Below are 18919 nucleotides of genomic sequence, written 5' to 3' on the forward strand. Positions count from 1 at the left end.
GTTTTACAACTGCAACAGACTTAAAAAATGTTTGACTTGAAGGATTGTTGCATTGTTTTATGGCCACTGACAATTAATTTGACAGGCGAATTGCATATTGATGTAAAATGAAGCTCAGCGCAAGTTCTTTCAGGAAGACGGGGTATATATATACGTATATATATATTCACTCCGCAGCTGCATATAATCAGCTCATCACAGTCGTTCTCTTTAACATATTACTAGGGCCGGGACTTTAACGCGTTAATTAAGATTAATTAATTACACAAAAATTAACGCGTTAAAATTTTTTACGCATTTTAATCGCACTTATTTTTGCACCGCGGAACCTTTCTCACTGGATGAGTTTCAGGGGTACCGATTATACTGGAGCACCAACTAACGTTCATTACTTCAGACGACAACAAACCACAGTGAACAATAGTCAAACATGAACGAAGAAGCTGATGAGACCGCTTTGGTTCTCCCCGTGGATGGGACATTTTGTTTTAAAAAACGGACGGATGGAAGCGTCAATAAGAGCACGGTTGTTTGCAAATTATGCAAAAAGGAATTTGCATATCACCGCAGCACATCAAGCCTCAAGTATCACCTCAATGCAAAACATATAGCAGCTAGCGTGGAAGCTAGCGTGGACGTTAGCCCGACTCGGAGTACAAGGACCCACACCCAATTCGCGTTGATCAAACAGTGGCCTATGCAACAGAGAGATTTTATTTTTCATCAGGATATTGGAAGAATCGGAGGGATTGAGGTCAATCACTGGCACTTTTTTATTTTATTTTAAATGGTACACTTTATGTTGAACTATTTATTACATTGTTGGTGCAACTGGCACTTTATGTTGAACTGTTTATTGTTTTGGCCAAGGTTATTGAGAGAGTTGGACTGAAATTGATTAGATTTTTTAAATCAACTGTTGGTAAATCAACAAAGTCTGTTATGGCCTCTGAAGCATCAGAGAGATGTTTTCTAATAGTCAGGGTTTCCAATGTTCTGAATGTACTTGAAAGTATTGTGTTTTACTTAAAAAACAAAGTGTTATAGTTTACAGAAGGTCTACCTACCTATAGGCTACCTGAATCTCTGAAATGTACTATATTCCTAAATATGCTATTGCTACACTTTATGGCAAAAATTGCACTTTTCTGTTGGTCTTGGTTAAGTACCACCTTGAAAAAAATAAACAATGTTTTGTTGCTTAAGCTTATGTATTCAGTCATTATTCAATGGTATACTAAAATCCATGTGAAAAAAATTGCTTCTCACTGTTCTCAGGTCAAATATTTAATTTTGATTAATTAATTACAAAGCCTCTAATTAACTAGATTAATTTTTTTAATCGAGTCCCGGCCCTACATATTACATTTCACCTCATTCTCCAGCAGCCAATGACCGTGCTGCAGCCAAACTTTAAAATGGCAGTCAGCTGTTATTTCAGGTTGTCATGCTGCCGCCCGCCTCCACCCCATCCACCTCCTTTCATCACATCCACTGCCAGGAGAGCTGATCCAAAGACCTCATCACACCTCCTCTTCATCCCATCTCCTCATCAAATCCAGATCTTCAGCATCATCACCAGTGTCTAGACCCCGGGGGGTTCCCTATATGCTCACGGCTGCATTTCCTCCTTTAGATATACCATTTCAGGATCGGGGTCTAATCGCCAAAGACTTAACATTTATCGTATGGCATGTGTCAATAAATGTTCTTTAAACAAAATGAAGTCTCTCCTGATTGAAATACACAGAAGCAGCACACAAGGGGTCCTTGAGATGATAGTACATTATTGAAAACAAGTTAAAGCACTTATTTTAACTGATATTATACATATGTATTATACTCTTATAAGATGTATCTAGATAGTATAAGAAATGTGCAGAATATGACAGTTTAATGGTGGAGGTACATACATATCGGTCTTGTAATGCACTGTTGAGGAACCTGCGACCCAAGTTTTTAATCTCTGACCTTTTTCATCTCTGACCTTGTCAGGTATTGAACATCCAATAAATGAGGAACAGAGAATTATTAAATATAAAACATAGAATTTGTGTGATTATACTAAATGATTTCCAAATAAACACCACTGCATATTTCCAACTGTTACACATGCTGATGTAACGAAAAAATGGCCCCGCTTGGGACCAATAAAGTATATCTTATCTTAAGATGATGGCTGGCTACTGCCATATTTGCAAAATGTGCCTCTGAACCTTGACAAGTGCATGTTTCAGGCTTATCAATTAAAAACAGGAGGGGTCACAGACATAAGACCAGCTGTTAAATAAAGCTCTTCTGACCTTAGCTGTCATGTCATGTGTCAATGCTGTCCTTTATGGGCACAAGCAATTTTCACCCATTTCTTAATTATATGTTTTAAATGTGATAACACCACTGAGTTTCGTATCCCCTAAACCTCTAGGGGTGTACACAGTTTAATACTGGCAACTTCTTATTATGGGAAATACGAAAACGTCTTTTAAAACTACAATTCCCAGTAGAGACTTGCCATAGAACATGGAAACCTATGTGCGAAACACACAATAGCCAGCATGTGTAGTTCTGGTGACGGGATGGGGGAGAGGGTGGACCCGTCCGACTCCAGTTTTGGACCATGTGCCGTGGTTCCATTCCATTTCAAAGTGCTGTTGGACGCTTGGCGCACTGCCACTCCAACATCCAATCACAGAGCTTGAGGACTATCCCAGGGTTTGTCCATGGATGGGTTTGTCAAGCAAAGAAGAGAGAATACTTACTTCCGGGTGTAAAATTCTCTAAAGCAACTACTATGAGCTGCTCCGACCCTCGGTCCTGACGGACTCCAAAAGTCCGACATTATACATTCAAACAAATAAATAAACACAAGAATAATTGTGTGTTATTGTTGAGTAAATAACAGTGTGTGGTTTAGAAAATAATAGAAAATTAGAAGTACGAGTTGGGAGTGAGAATGTGTTGGTATTTACCCTGCATTATGCACGTTACTAATAAAGAATTATGTTAATGTATGAACTCTATTTACAATGTATTCACATTAATAGTTCATAATCAACGAATGACAAAATGCAGTGACAAGAAAACAACCATTTTATAGCATTTGTTTGAGTAATAAGAGGCAGTTTAATATAAAGGCAAGGCAATTTATTTCCATACACATCAGCAAGTCAAAGCGCTTTAAATAAACGGAAGTACAAAATATAAACACATTTTCACATTACTATGAACTCAGTCGGGCGAAACAAGTGCATAGTTTCATATTGTTCTCATATATAGTGTTTTATAATGTCTTTATTTTGTATGGCTTTAAGTGCGTTTTAAATGTGTTTTGTCATTATTATGGCGTGCGCCAGCGTGTGGACGTGACACGTCGCTTGTGAAAGAGCTCTCCAGTGCCTCGGTGTTGCTTGGCAGAAACCTTTACAGGTCTTCTTCCTCAGACTCAGGGTCATTGTCATCCGACTCCTCAATGTCCTGCTGTAATTGAAGATCATGGCATTCCAAAGCGGCTACACCGCTGTACGCATGTACAGCCTGTTTGTGTTGGCTTTTGAGGAAGTGCCACCTCCGACTGAGGAAACTCTTGAGCCCATGTGCAGCATCCTCTGTCAGGTCACCAACATCTGTAGAGGAATAATCACACAGAAAAAGGGCTGAATGTAAACAAACCATGACAATTGCAAATCTCTTTGCATTGTACAATACTGCATATGTAAAAACACTACAAAATAGGTAAATCCGTCTTAAACTGAAGGATTTTACTATATATTGGGTGCCAAATGAGACATGTTGATTAATGCTTATATAGTGCTTAACAAATATTCAATAGACAGAAAATAATCGATTATGATCTTGATAATGAATATTTTCAGTAATTTACTATTTCACTTCGGCCTGACACGGTGACAGATGTGTTCTACTTATGTAAGACATGTAATGTGTTGAAGAGGTGATGAACATATTCAAATGTTAAGATCTCAGACATACTGCTGGTTTTGATGCCCTCCAAAGTCTGTCCTCTGAGTGCTTCCACTTCTTGCACTTCCTTCAGAAGGAACATGATGTGCTGCCACATCTCTTTCACCAGGATGCTCTGCTCCTCCTCCAAACGTCTGACCAGCATTACCTGGTCAAAGACAGACCTCTTCAACCTGAAGGTGTTGCCTTTAGGTTGAGGAAAGGAATGGAGTAGTGGACAAGGAATATTTATTCATAAATTATATTATTATAGAATGATTTTCATTTCTGAGACACAAATCTTTGTAGCGATAGCATTGGTTCTCTATAATGTAAACTAATAACAAATATTATATATTTGCAGGTATCACCATTGCTTTTTCTGCCCCACGATAAACTGTCATATTTTGGTATAGACTAAAAAAAAACAAGCCAAACTAGCAATTATCCTACCATTTGCATGCCTCTCCCATGGTAGGATGTAGCCCTCTGTCAGACTGCAAGCCAACTCCTCGTCAATCTGTTCTTCCTGCACTCCTGTGTTGTATTGCACAACTTTTTCGCGAAGCTTCTTCTTCAGCTGTCTCATTCTCTTCCTCTTTCTTTGCCTTGCCTGGTTGCTGTCTGCAAAGTGAAAAGGAAACAAAACTGTGTCATGGTGCCAGAATGTTTTTGTTGTTTTTGAAAGGTAATTTCAATAACTACGTTTGACAACAAACTATGCTGACGATACAGATCTTGCTTCCTGCGCAAAAGAGTGACAGTGATGTTCTCAATATCCACCCTCAGTCCTTCAGTACACCCTGGGGCGTAGACTCTCTAAATAGTTACAAAAAAACAATTGGAGAAGAGATACAATCAGTGACAGTCTCAGTTTCAACATATAGTCAACTTATATTGTGTGTCTAAACTTACAGTAATGAACAGATGTATATATGGAAAGCCTGTGGTATGTCTTACCTGTGACCGCCCATTGCCTGACATCATACACCCACTGCTGTATGGTCTCCTGATCAAGGTTGTGCTCCTTTTTGAAGTCGCTGAAGCTGGCAGCTTCCACCTTTGCCCTCTCTGTGATCTTTACAAAAAAAATAAAATGTCAGAGCAAAAGCGCCATGCAACACCATAATGCAAAGAACACCAGTTTTCAGCACAAGACCTTCAGAAGAACAGTTGAAACATTCCATGACACCATCTGACTTGCAAGAGGAAGTGTGGATAAGGGATAATGTATATAGCTATGAGGTTACATTGCAGACATCCTTCATAAATATGTAATGTCAGATGAGAAGACAATTGTAATTTGCCCTTACTTTGACATATCTGTGGGCCAAAACTTGATGAAGGTTGTCCCTCTTCCTTCTGTTCCAGCCCATGGCCTCTTTAGTGAGCATGTTCACTCTTCCTAAAAAAGACTAAAAATATATCCACAAACAAAAAAGTAAGTATTCACATCAAAAAGGCAGTACTGAGTGAGAAACCTGATAGACATGACTAAACCCAATCGTTAAAAGGTTGTTGAACTGGTCATTACAGTAAAGTAATACACCAATAATGTTTTTAAGGAGGGAAATCTCTGCAAAATACTTATCAGGGCTGCCTTATCACAGTGTTTAGTGTTAATACCAACCTGCTTTTGTCATGTATTTTGTTACCAGAGCTGCCCTGGAGAGAAAGCTGTTCACCTATAATGGATGTTACAATTAATGTTCGGTCACCATCACATAACAATATTACCTACACATCATAGATCTTGAACTGGATGGTTTAAGAGAAAACTTGTGTACTGACTTCCTACAATATGCATGCATTTAGTGTTGCTGAACATATGAGCTGCCTATCTTTCATTTGAACTCAGACATAAAGGATATGCTTTAAACTAATCAACAGGCTTGTCACTGAGATGACACATACATATTTGTACTGCTTTCTATTAAGAGTTCTTGTATTCATACAGTTACAATAATGCCATTAATAACATACCTGCTCTACTTCCTCTCCCACTGTGTTTCCTGCTCCGTCCTGACTTCTGCCACCCCATCTCACCTGCAACACAGCGCAAGTAGTGTTATGTAGCATTTCTTTAGAAGTTTTTTATATCCAATAAGGTATGCCATGCACAACATTTAAAAGTCCTTTGCATTAAAGATGTTATGTACCTCGCATTTTGCTGTATGGGCTTTAGCATGCATCACGCTAAGAAATGGCCTCATTTCTGTCAACGGCAGAAGCTCTGGTAATCCCTCGGTTATTTTGTTAAGGTATGGCCAGTACCTAAGAAGCAGGAGCAGCATTTTGTGATTGAGTTTTCCAAAGATAAACTTTTAATTGACATGACAAAAATATCCATATCATCTAAAATGACTGCTGAGGCATAGGCCATTTTAAACATTGTTGTGGATGTGCAATATGACAGTGAGGATTACCTGCAATGTTACATCCATACAGAATAAGTCAACATTTGCCTTCTTGGACATCTCTTTTTGGAGAAACATTGGGTAACCGTATATTTCTCCACGGAAGTGGTTCAGTCCTCTTAAGAGAAACCCATGTCTGATTAATCAGAAGAAAATCTAGTTGTTAATAATAATAATCTCTGTCATCTAGGTGGCTATAACCAAAAATATCACTTGGATGCTACAAATGATGGATCAATTCCGCTCCACAATCAAAAGTGTTTAGTGCTTCCAATTCTTACAAAGACTTAGACTTGGATTGCTATTAAAACTGAAATAATGAGACCAGACTCAAGAACCAAACACATATACACACACAGACACACTTATAAATACATACCTGCAAACTGCCACTTGAATGCCCTCCTCGTCTATCTGGGCACCAGACTTTTTTGACATCTGTCTGCCAGCGGTGAATTTGGCAGTAGCACAGACGGCACTGTCATTTCCCTATAAAGTCAGTTTATTACACACAAGTTTTGACATATATAAAAAAGAACACCACAGGTGTAACTGCAACTATCATAATAAGAAAAAAAACGAACAAGCCCTCATAGATTGGCGACTCCTCAGTCCTGTCCATGATAAGTTAACATACAAGTCAATAATAAAAATCACAAAGCACTACATTACTGTGATTTGTTAATGTCTGTTATTGCTACTCAAACACAACCCCAAGGGCTACTATTTGTATTAGCGGTGTGTTCTTTATCATTTTCATTAATACCGATACATACCCTTTTGACTTGGAAAACCGGTAATGCTTGCGGTTTCCATCACAGCAGACAGCCAACATGTCTGGAGAACTTGCTGGACAAACAAAGTGATGGACCTGGCACATATCCTCTTGTTTGTACTGACGGAAGCAAAACTCGAAGAAGCTTCGCTGAAATGTATCAGCACAGATACTACCTGTCTGTATATTGATTTAAAAAAAGTAGATTAGTAATTGCTTTGAAAGCAATGCCAACAATTAATGATATGGTATACAGTAATATGATATTGTTTTTTGTATGTTTCCGTGTGATTCAGGCAGATTTACCCGTCCAGCCTGAACAGATCTGTGCTCCAACATTTTCAGAAATGCCTGCCTGGACATGGCTGGTGCAGTCACCTTCATGTGCTCGAATGAGGTGAACACATCATATTTGTAAAGCGTCTGGCAGCTGGTGCTAGCTGGCCAGTTCCGATACAACAGCAGGTCTTTAACCTCAGGAGTCCATTCTGCAGAGCAGGATGGACAGGATTTCCGTGGCAAGCAGACATTGTATATCGTCCTGTGAACAAATGGACAAAGCAAAGGTATTTCGTAATTAAACTGTGAGTTTGCCTTAAAATATTGGATTTTATACATAGATGTGCATATATGATATATTAGCTATTTGACATAGCATTTGGGTGTTGTCTGAAAATGACCAGGTGATACAAATCTTTGCATTGCACAAAGTGGTAAAACTCTGCCGTACAATACTACTTCAATCAGGAAAGACGTGATGTATGAAATACATGTTTATTATCGGGACCCATGACATGCGGGAATAGTGATTGACTTATTACAACAAGTAACTGTAATGATGTTTTGGCGATTAGGCCCCGGGTTTGCAGGATGATCATTCAGGAGGGAAAGAACTGCTCTGATGAACCCCCCGGGGTCTAGACACTGGTGGTGGTGATAGTAGTTTGTCCGATCTGAAGGGAGAAGGTTTCAGCTTGGCGCTGTATTAGGAGACAGGAGGCGAAGGGGTGGAGGAGGGTTGTGCGTTGACACCTGAAATGACAACTGACGGAGAGGGGAGAGCAGATTTGGCCGCAACCTGCATTCGCAGGGTTAAACCTAACGCAGACCCATGTCCGCAACCTGCATTCGCAGGGTTAAACATAACGCAGACCCATGTCCGCAACCTGCACTCGCAGGATTAAACATAACGCGACCCACTGGCCGCAACCTGCACTCGCAGGGTTAAACATAACGCAGACCCGGAGGTCACAACCTGACGTGCGGGGTTAAACATGAACACGGACCCGGAGGTCACAACCTGACGTGCAGGGTTAAACATGAACACAGTGACACGTATACATGCTGACGTGCTATGAACCACCACCACCAGTTATAGGCATAATTACAATTTTTATTGTTGAGAGACCTTGGATGGCCAGCACGCGCTGATGTCTGGGCGAATGCGGGATATGAAGGCAGAGGAGGACCACCGTCCGAGTTGCAGGGATGAGGGAGAAATGCCTTGATTGGCGGCAGAGGTGGCTGCACCTATCTGAACGAAAGCCCTGATAAGCTATTAGGACGCCACAACCAGTTATATGCATATTTACCATAGGTGAGCAGAAGAGATCTTGGATTGGCAGCACGAGCCGATGTCCGGCGAAGAGGGAGATGTAGACAAGTAATGCACGAGAGCTGTTAGCTGGAGTACAGCGATGCATGAATATCCTGACCTGAATTAACATGAGCCAAGTGAGCATAAACCCGAGAATATGAATGAAGTGCAGATGCACGCAGAAAACCCATACGCTTAGTTAAATACTGAGACATGACCCATGATATAGACTAGCTTAATAGCAGTTAAGTGCGCCAGGATGAGTCATAGATGCTGATAAGCTGATTGAGTGATTAGGACCGTCTTCTATCATCTGAGGATGATGGAGGGACGCTAGTTTTAGGTCCAGCGAGTGTGATAATAAATGTGTAAGCAGGAGTGGAAATCTGAGCGAGCCGCTATAGCGGATGATCTCATGCAGATATTCCCCCCAAAATGGAGGATGTGCAGTGCACGTCCTTAAGAGTCGGGGAAAACGCGGTCGTCGTGAGGCCGGCGGATGCCACGTCCAGAAACGGGAGATGATGCGTGCTGAAGATTATCCGCATGCAAAGTACGGTTGCCCGGTGAGGAAGAGCAACTGTCGTTGAAGATGTTTGCTGTATACGCCTTGACGTTTATGTGGATGCGCGCAGTTTGGTTAGAGGAACATTATACCATGAGCTTGATGTGATGCCTAGGCACTCCGGGTGTGTGACTGGGCCTATAGTTCCTCATGAATATGAACGCTGTGCTCCTAGGGAGTCTCTTCTTCTTCTCTCTTCTTCTCTTTCCCTGTTGAGCGGAGTTATAGGTTAGTAATGTTGTATCTGAACCCTAGATGGCGTAAAGGCACGCATGAGGGGATCTTCCTGCAGTGGGTGATTTGGACTGAGGAGAGACAACTATGAATATTATTTACCCGAATAGCCGGTGCACGCGTAGTTTCTCCTTACTTGACTCCCGCTTAAGCTGAAAGAGTTCCGCTAAGCGGATGATGGGAACTTTAAAGCGCGTTGATAATATCTGCTTTGAAGAGCCAGCCTTGGCCTGCACACTATTAAGATTACATTGTCTCCGTGCGTAGAGGGGGAACATTGACCTTGTCATCGAGATTGCCCTGAGCTATACCAGTCATGCTAGGGCCTATGCTGAAGCGAATAGTGTTGTAACGAGCAGTACGCTTGGACAAAGTGACTAGAACGCAACCGCACCTTGAAATAATTATACAGTCGAGCAGCACTAAGATCTGTTATTGCGTAGGAAACGGTTAATGCCGCAAAGATAGTGACAGTAGTCGAGATGACTGATTAGCTCGGTTGATAGCAACGTCACCTGTAGGATGCCAGATCACCTTAATGACGGTGTTGTGATGCCGACGGCCTAAATCCATACTGAAACATGTCGCTAAGAGATGGGAAATATTTATCGGCTGCTTATGTGACGTCGGACAGTGAGTGCTTAACGGCGACCGCTGGCGTGTGAGTTAATGATGAAATAACTCCGTTGCACGCGTGCTGCAGCGGTGTGAATGCCGCTGGATCACATGTACCCGATGCGTCACGGCGTTCTAGAAAAATATAGTTTGAAGAGTAGTTCTGATGAATCTGCTTTGTATGATTAAAAACTACCCGGCGCAATCCTCTATTGATGTTTGTTTGACGGCGGTATTGTGAGAGAAACGGCGATGTAAACGTTACGTCATGGCGCGATATTTAGTCGATCAGAGACTGTGAACGGATTTGGACAGTGCTGCCGAGGAGATGTTGTTATCGCAGATCCAGCCGTTGATGCACCGAGAAACTGAATATTCTTAGTGGAGACGAAGAGAAAAAAAAAAAAAAAAAAAATACGATCATTCAGTCAATAATCATTAAATTAATATTGGGAGTCAATTCCTAATTTATTTAGTATCTGGTCATGTCATAAACAGGATAATGTGCAGCAACTTGGTCATTGAGGAAAAGAAGCCCTACGAAACACCATTCATTTCAGGTAACACTGTGTTGAAGCTTGAAACTGCGTTAGTACTGACATTGTAATGGGTAGCAATACCCGGCTGGATTAGTAATGCATTACATTCTTCGTACGCAAAGTAATACGTTACTGAAACTCCATACTGTAACACGTTACACCCAACACTGCCTGAAACTCACCTTAACCCTGAACTAAAGGTAGCAATGCACAGTGTTGAACTTCCTGTCGGCTCCCAGACCGTCGTCGAGGAACGGGGGGGATGACTCTGGTCGTCTCCCAGGGCAGAAGCAACGCGCTTCAGGTTCATTAACCGATTTAATCGGAAAGACTGGAGAGAGCGAGCTCTTCTTGGGAGGTTGTTGCATTTATTTAGCTCTTCTGTTCGCAAGATAGCTTCGCAAGATCGCAGACCTTCCTTTCTGCTGCCTCGTTTACTTCTAGAAAACATGTATCCCGCTCGCTCGCTCTGCACGCGCCACACCTCTCTCTTAAAGGGGTAGCGATCTCGCTCTGCATGACCCGAATGTCATAACAATATAACGAAACATCTCATGAATTTGTTGCAACTGCCTCTTGCCAGCGCTACCCTGACGCCTGTTTTAGAGGTGAGGCGCAGGAGGAAGTAGCTTCAAGGGGATGTAGCTTAAGCCCTGCCTGCCTGCGGGAGGGGTTGTGGTTGAAGCCAGCAATGGGTAAAGCTTTGCATGCGATGAGGGCCCGTTCCTCGTGAAGCCGGAAGCGCCGCATTTAAGCGGCCCGGATGCCAGTGATGCCCTCTAGAGAGACTGAAGGCGTGCGTCAATGTTCCCGTGAAGTACGCCATTTCCATTAAGCCGGAGGAACTTCCGTGGAGCCCGATTTCCTTGTTTTCCTCCCGCATCCGGGTTTGCGGGGCGGCCGGCTGGAACCGCTAGCCGACTTGGGAACGCCGCCTGCAGCTTAATCCGCAAAACTGCGTAGCTGATGAATAATGCCCGGAGCTGGGACGAAGCCCTGCTGCTGCTTGTGCGTTGACACCTGAAATGACAACTGACGGAGAGGGGAGAGCAAATTTAAAGGGGTTAGCAGGTGCGATGATTGGCTAGCCAGGGCGTGATGCCCCTGATCACTTATTGTGATAACGTGTGGCACCCGATAATGTTGTCTTCCTGATTGAACTTGCGCTGAGCTACATTTGTACAAAAAGAAGGGCTTTCAGAACAACATACCATTGATGGTGACCACAGAAATATGCTTCCAAGGAGTAACTGTGACGTCATCAGGACATTCACAGATTGACCTTGGAGTAGGAAAAGGCAGTTGACATACTGCCATATAGAAAATAAGTTAGGAAGGGTGTATTTACAGTTTTTCCTTAATTCTCCAGATTATCAAGATATTCAATCAAATGTTGCATAATTTCCACATATCTTGCAGCCCTAGTCAAAACCAATCATACTTTTTTCAATCAGCTATGTACAGTTCCCATTCGCACTTAATTATGGGAACTACACTATAATGGGACATTGTAATGTAATGTTAATCTTTACATACTTTGTTCACAAAACTGAGGCTGGCCATTTTCATCCACCACCACAGCAGTTGTAGGGGGAATGGGCTCCAGAAATCCATTGAACACAGCCTCTCTGTCATGGAAGATATTCCTCTTGTGGGCCTCCATGTCACAGGTTGCACAGAGGAACTCCATGTCCAGTGGAACACAGTCCAGGCACCTAATAGCCGCTTCTTCTGAACAGCATCTTTAGCACTTCTGAATGGCTATTCTCTCAGCTGAGAGTTTTGCATTAAAAAGCATTGGCCTAGCCGTTTTCATTCTCACATCTGTGAGAAGCTGCCTTTGTACCCAGGCAGAAAAAAATTGAAACATTGGGAAAAACTGTAGTGCCAGTCAACTGCTGTTATAATCAATATACTCACCAAGACTAACAAACTCTTGATGTTCTTCTAGCTGAAGGCCTTCCTCATGCACAGGATCGTCTCTTCTGGCTTGTGAAGCTGCAGACACAGTCATTTTTGCTTAACCTTTTAATCAATCTAAAATTACACCAATTAATTGTAATATGAAAATGTTCTGTAAGGACTGCAGGTAATGAAACTAAGAACATATTACCACAGCATCACAATGACAATTTACATTTGGCATACTTTTCGAGGTACACATTGTAAAAAATACAACACAAGCAAGGATTATCAGTCACAGGCTCTTATTATATATCTTGATTTAATTTGAAAATGTTTTAAACATTGCAACAGATTTGTCAAGAGATATCTTTAAATTACATAATTTCATACTGTGTACACCAAAATAACTTTGTTATGAATTATCTTTATTCTTAGACTTAGAAATCATGATATAGTAAAGAACAAACCTGATGCGGAGCGTTGTGTTTCCCGTTGTCTCTCACGTCTGCGTGTGACCACTGGATTAGAAAGAGGTCTCTTCCTGCTTTTTCTTTTCTTTTTCGGAGGGATGGCAGGAGTTTCAGTGGCCATGGCAGCCTATATTTTTTCAGAGGTTGAGATCAATAACAAAGTTGTAATACAACATAAGACAGCAGCACTTATATTTGAGCAATTATTTAACGGTTGCATAAAAAGGTCTAACTGTCCCTTTACATTACATCAATAAAAAGCAATAGTAATGATTATATTACAGACTTGGGTATTTGCTCATCATGAAAAGCCTCACCCTGGCCTCATGGAGATGAGCCTCGCTAATCAATGATGCCATGTGCACCGTGGCCTCATTGGGATGCTCAAAGACCCTCACTTCAGGGTTGAGGGACATGGCATAAAAATAATACAAACAATACACAAAATGAAGAGTGAGAGAAAGACAGGAGAGTGATTAAAAGAGAGAGTGATAGAAAGAGAGACAGTGAGAGAGAGTGGCTCTTAAAAGCGCCGTTGGTTTTATATGTGTGTGTGTGTGTGTGTGTGTGGATATATGTGTGTTGGAGATATGAAGTGTTGTAATGAAGCTGTAAAACAGGATAAATAAAAACATGATTAGGATTATTTAGAATAACAGTAACATCTGTGCAATACTCTATGCAATAATAATTCATCTGTACAATACTCTATGTAATAATAATTCATCTGTGCAATACTCTATGTAACAATAATTCATCTGTCCAATACTCTATGTAATAATAATTAATCTGTGCATTACTCTATATGCAATAATAATTCATCTGAGCAATACTCTGGCATACATTATGCATTTATACTGTGCATATTGTTATATTATGCACATATTTTTACATACTTGTTTTTCTTATATCTTCTACTATATATTTTAATTCTACAATGTAACAATCCCAATTTCCCCCGGAGATCAATTAAGTATTTCTGATTCAGAGTGGGACATTGGGTGGCCAGTCAAATCCTCTGGAAAAACTCCAGTTCCACATTTTTGTTCCACTCCATCGCCGATGCATTAGCCACTATTAAAACATTGTGTTGAACACTTTCTTTACAACACATGTGCAAATACATGCATTTAAACATATTTTTCTAGCACCTCCACTATCCAACTATGCCGGTGACAGCTAATGTAATTTAGCTGTATACACTATAAATGCTATCCAGCTAAAAACGTTGACCAGAAGGCCGGAGTACGGTGGCTGGGAAGTGCAATGGACAATTACGAAGTGTGAATCACTTTAACAAAGCTTGAGACAAATTTACATTTTATAAAACAAAATTACATTAGCAAAAACACTTTTACCAAGGATAAAACAATTTAACATTAACAAAAACAAATTAACAAAATGCAAAACACTTTAACATTTAACATATTGCACATTAACAATTGTATTAGTACACTTCTAACCGTATGCATACCATTTGCATTGTAGACCAAGAAGCGGCGTCCGTCTGGCCCATAAAAAAAAAGCAGGTCTTTCAGATTCTTCATCAGTAGAGATAACAACATCTCTCCTGGGACCACCTGAGTCAATTCCTTCTTCGAAAACACCAGCATCATCAGTGAATTTTACCAGCATGTCACAGTTTTCTGAATACGATGTACGCTTGAAACCTCTGACTGCTCCATCCCAAACATTAGCCCTTGAAATGTTGAACCGGCTGACTCTTCCATGATCAATAGGCTGTGAGAGGTTAGCAATAATGGCAGGTAATGTAATGTTCATCTCCTCCCTGAAAAGGAAAAAAAGTGACCTTATTAGTGGATATTCCAGAGAGTGCACAAACAGTTTTAAAAAAAAAATGTTGTACCAGAAATATTGTACAGAGAAAAAAAATGTAATGCCACTGTAATAGCTGTCCGTTTACATTTCAGTGTCCAATAAACTCGTCATGTTGACTGCAACCAGCTCTTCGTCCTCTTCTTCAACACATGGTGCATACAGGTCTGTGTATGTACTGTTAGGAAGTGATCATTCTCATGTTAAAACATCTTACAAACAAAAATGTCTTTCTCGTGTAAGTGAGTTACTAACATTTGTACTTACCTGTAGCAAGTAGTCTTGTCTGTATTTGTTTTGGGTGGACCCATATCCTCAGTATCAGATATTACTATCTGAAATACAAATACAAATGTCTGTAACAAAACAACACTGAACATTAGAAACATCAGGCTTCCACAATCTGCCTCAATACCTGTCCAGGCTGAGTTGTGGATGAATGTCCAAGTGCCTTACTGAAACATGATAAAATTGATAAAATTATTAACTTCATGATACAGGGTATAGTTGAGTTTTAAGTAAAATTTAGAGGTAGGAGGAACCATAAGATTTATAAATAACAGATTATTTTTGTTTGAAATTAGATTAAACATGACATGTATGGTATTTTTGTATCCATGTTCACCAGAGAAAATGCTGTGGCCTATTCTTATCATCCACTTAAAGATAAATTACTTATTTTGTAAAAATAAGTACAAACTTACCCGTTATTTTCCGGTTTGTGTTTTGGAGTACTTTTGTTTCGTGGTTCAAATTAAAATACCCGAGAGTAAAAGTGTACAATTATCAACAGCTTCCATTATTGTTCCCTTACCACATATGTCTATCAACAGTGAAACGTTGTGATTGTTTCTGATAGTAATTGTAACTGCCAAGTTGGTTCTTCTAAAATATTTACCAGAATATAGATTTCCTGCTTAAAATCAAATGTATATGAAAAATAAATAAATGAACATTAAAATAAATGATTGAATTCAGCTGTGCTCCTAGATGTGATGACAATATCCGAATCAGAGTCTGAGGTATCATCCCCTGTAGTAAAAGCAAAACGTTCAACACATTATTATGTATGCTGCAGTAGAGGATGTTAACAATTAAAATATTGAATAATAACATCCACAAACCTCCTCTAAAATGTTTCTCAAGGCAAATGAAAAGGGTGATCCTGGCATATATTCTGCCAATGTGAATGGCTTTTCTGAACCAGGCACATTGAGCAGTCTGGATACAAAAGGACGTACGGTCCTTCATCCATGTCCTTGTTAAAGGCTTTCATTTTCTGGACAGCTCGTTCCAGTATAGCAGGTGCTGCTACCTCCGGGTCTGTAAACAACGGGAGTGTTTTCCCTCTCCGAGGCTTTAAATCAACTCCTTGTGGCGACATCATTCCTATGTTTATCTAGTAAAATAGCAGAGATATAAGTAATGACACACACAGAGACACTGAGATTTCTATGAAACGGTTAATGCAGCTTACCTGGACTCGTCTCTTTTCTTGTTTAAGTCTTCCTTTCCCACAGTTAAAAGACTGTTTCTCTTTTGACTTTGAGTTTCTGTACTCCATGAAAAGTTTATAGGATCGGCCTGGTTGTTCTGCTATGAATAGTTCCAATAAAAATATGAAAATTAGCAGCTCCAACAATCAGCAAAAGCAAGTGTGCATTAAGGTTTACGGAAAACCTAAAAATAAAAACTAGCATATTAGCTCAATGCGTTGCTATTCCGTTAAGAAATGGATTGGTATTTGACTGATATGAAACTGTGATTGAACTTTTATTTACTGCATGTCTTACATTAGCATCACAAAGCTAGCGCAATACTACACTTACTTTGTTTCACATTTTCCGGCTGTTTCGATGTCCCCTGTGCGCAGTCCCGGCTCCAGCTCAGTACAGAGGGGGGGCAGCTGAAAACCGAGGGGGGGCGGTGAGTCACAGCATCATGTGACATGTCACCGCCGGTGACATGTCACATGATGCTGCATAGAATGAGAAAACATAACGGAGCAACATCAAAACAGACTCCACAGATCAGAGGCGCTGATCTAACATATCCAACAACGGATGATCAATAACCACATTGCTAACAAACAGTAGCAACAATACAAATGATAAAATAACCAGCTCTTACCTTCAGTAGAGTTGCAGTCTCCTCTTTCCTGACGAGTGGAACCTCCTCAGCAGCATCTCCTTCCACTCATCTTTGAATTTCCTACTGAGGTCATTCTCAAAGGCCAGCTGGATGAGATGGGCTTTGCGTCGATGCAACATGCTGCGTCTGTGCTCACTAAATACATTCTTCAACGTGGAGAACGAGTTTTCACATGTAGCAGTTGATGCCCCGAATGTTAGTGCGTGTTTGAATGCTGTCATTACCGCTGGCATGGCACTTAATACCCTGGACTCCTTTGCAACAAGGTGACTCAAAGTCACTCTCTCTACTCCCTGGCCTGTGCACCGGCTTTTCAAAAACTCTCGCGCAACTGTGAACTGTGCCTCAACCATGTCTGTGTTTGTTAAATCCAGTAGTGGTTTCACTTTCTCAGCCTCCAGGAAAATCACACTGGCGGGGTCCAAAGCGTCCAAAGCTGACATATATTTCCCGTTACGCTCGCTGAAACGTGCAGCCATTTCACTCAGAATAGAGTCGATGATGCCAAAAAACAGCCGCTTGCACTCTTGTTGAATGTCCACTTCGCGCTGCCCAAGGCTTTCACTCACCACGTAGTCTTGTAGCGTCCTGGTGGCCTGCCGCTGCCGTTTTGGAGGAGCAGGCGCGCCGGCGCCCTCACCTGCATCCCCGCTGTCAGCCCACAGTTTCTGAAATTCCGCATCTGATCGTAGATCCTCTATGCAAGAAGAGGCACTTTGAATGAGCCGGACTGCAGTGATTAGATCTGTTTCTTCGGCTTGCAGCATCCGATTGGCTGGGTCCATCAGCCCCAATACTTTGTGCATCACACCGGTGAGAAATGTGAAGCTCCGTTCTGTAATGGCCTTGTGAAGTCCAACAGATTCAATTTTCACATCAGCACTTGCTCCCATGGTTCCGATCTCTTTCAGGAAGTCCACCAGTGCAGTGTGTGACTTCAGCACCACAGACACCGTGTCAAGGTGTCCGGTCCATCGCTGCTCTAACAGCCTTTTAAGCTTCTCTCCTTTGTACTGTGCGGCTACAGTGGGCTTTTTCATAAATTTATAAAGGGAATTGCACACTTCAAAAAAATCCCCAACTGCACTCTCTGAGGAAATAGCATGCACGATCACCAAATGCAATTGGTGGTTGAAACAATGGATGTAAGGCACTTCTCTGTTTAACTTATTTTGAATAAGCTTCTGCATGCCTCCCTCTCGTGCCGACATGACGCTGGCTCCGTCATAACACTGACTAAGAATTTTGTTTGCGTCAAGGCCAGCATTTGACAGTTCATCAAGCACAACATTAGTGAGTGACTGGGCATCACATTTGTCCGTTGTCTGCATTGATAACAGCCTCTCTTGCATTTTGTAGTCCTTGTCCATATAACGCACAACTATAGATACATTTTCACTGCCTGTCGGGTCTTTAGTTCCATCCACCTTGAGTGTAAACCATGACTCCCCGACATCTTTAACAATTTGCTCTGTTACGATCGTGCTCATCAGTTCAATGATGTGATTTTGAATATCATGTGATGTGTAAGTTGCGTTTTTTGGAATTGTACTGAAAGCCTTTGCAAGCTCTTGGTTTTGCCTCAGCGTGTAATCAAACAGTGAGAGAAACAGTCCGCTTCCCAGTTCATCTCTGCTATTGACTGAATCCACTTCACCCCTCAGTGGCAGTTCGTTTGAGACAAGAAATTCAATTATGTCAACAATTGCAGACACATACAGGCGGTTTCGCGCAAGCTGATGAGAGTTAGCCATGGTTGAAATTTCACTGCCTGTGTTGCATCGCATTTCCTTCTCTTTCCAGCTAACATTGCATGCTTGATGCTCTTTGCTATGGAGGATGGATTGTGACACAATTA

At 41.2% G+C, this 18919-nt stretch overlaps 1 protein-coding gene across 8 annotated transcripts; it reads right to left on the reverse strand.

The window, feature by feature from the left end:
- Nucleotides 1-3099: 3099 nt before the first annotated feature.
- Nucleotides 3100-18848, reverse strand: LOC307035093 (uncharacterized protein). 8 transcript variants are annotated; one of them, XM_079674086.1, is made up of 22 exons: nucleotides 16740-18745; nucleotides 16388-16506; nucleotides 16035-16309; nucleotides 15326-15942; nucleotides 15178-15245; nucleotides 14999-15088; nucleotides 14549-14863; nucleotides 13392-13683; nucleotides 13072-13201; nucleotides 12620-12697; nucleotides 7456-7690; nucleotides 7151-7329; nucleotides 6754-6863; nucleotides 6117-6231; nucleotides 5941-6003; nucleotides 5588-5642; nucleotides 5271-5362; nucleotides 4918-5035; nucleotides 4677-4776; nucleotides 4411-4581; nucleotides 3988-4164; nucleotides 3100-3623 (listed from the first exon to the last, which is right to left on the reverse strand). In XM_079674086.1, exons 17-22 carry the CDS (start codon nucleotides 5276-5278, stop codon nucleotides 3421-3423), a joined length of 777 nt encoding a protein of 258 aa, XP_079530212.1. In that variant the 5' UTR covers nucleotides 5279-5362; nucleotides 5588-5642; nucleotides 5941-6003; nucleotides 6117-6231; nucleotides 6754-6863; nucleotides 7151-7329; nucleotides 7456-7690; nucleotides 12620-12697; nucleotides 13072-13201; nucleotides 13392-13683; nucleotides 14549-14863; nucleotides 14999-15088; nucleotides 15178-15245; nucleotides 15326-15942; nucleotides 16035-16309; nucleotides 16388-16506; nucleotides 16740-18745; the 3' UTR covers nucleotides 3100-3420. The 8 variants fall into 8 exon arrangements, 4 of the variants coding, with proteins under 4 accessions (XP_079530212.1, XP_079530211.1, XP_079530214.1 ...); XM_079674085.1 differs by having other exon boundaries at nucleotides 5271-5372; XR_013807006.1 differs by lacking the exons at nucleotides 3100-3623; nucleotides 3988-4164; nucleotides 4411-4581; nucleotides 4677-4776; nucleotides 4918-5035 and having other exon boundaries at nucleotides 5271-5372; nucleotides 15326-15365; nucleotides 15615-15942; nucleotides 16740-18848.
- Between the last annotated feature and the right edge of the window lie 71 nt (nucleotides 18849-18919).

Source organism: Notothenia rossii (genome assembly GCF_949606895.1).
Source record: "Notothenia rossii genome assembly, chromosome: 4".
Classification (NCBI taxonomy): domain Eukaryota; kingdom Metazoa; phylum Chordata; class Actinopteri; order Perciformes; family Nototheniidae; genus Notothenia; species Notothenia rossii.

What these genes read in the sequence shown, in the direction of transcription:
- LOC307035093 (XM_079674086.1), bottom strand. An exon ending in CAGGCAATGGGCGGTCACAG is followed by an intron (nt 4,777 to 4,917) that starts GTAAGACATACC and finishes GTAACTATTTAG; the next exon opens with AGAGTCTACGCCCCAGGGTG. An exon ending in GGAGGGCATCAAAACCAGCA is followed by an intron (nt 3,624 to 3,987) that starts GTATGTCTGAGA and finishes ATTCCTCTACAG; the next exon opens with ATGTTGGTGACCTGACAGAG.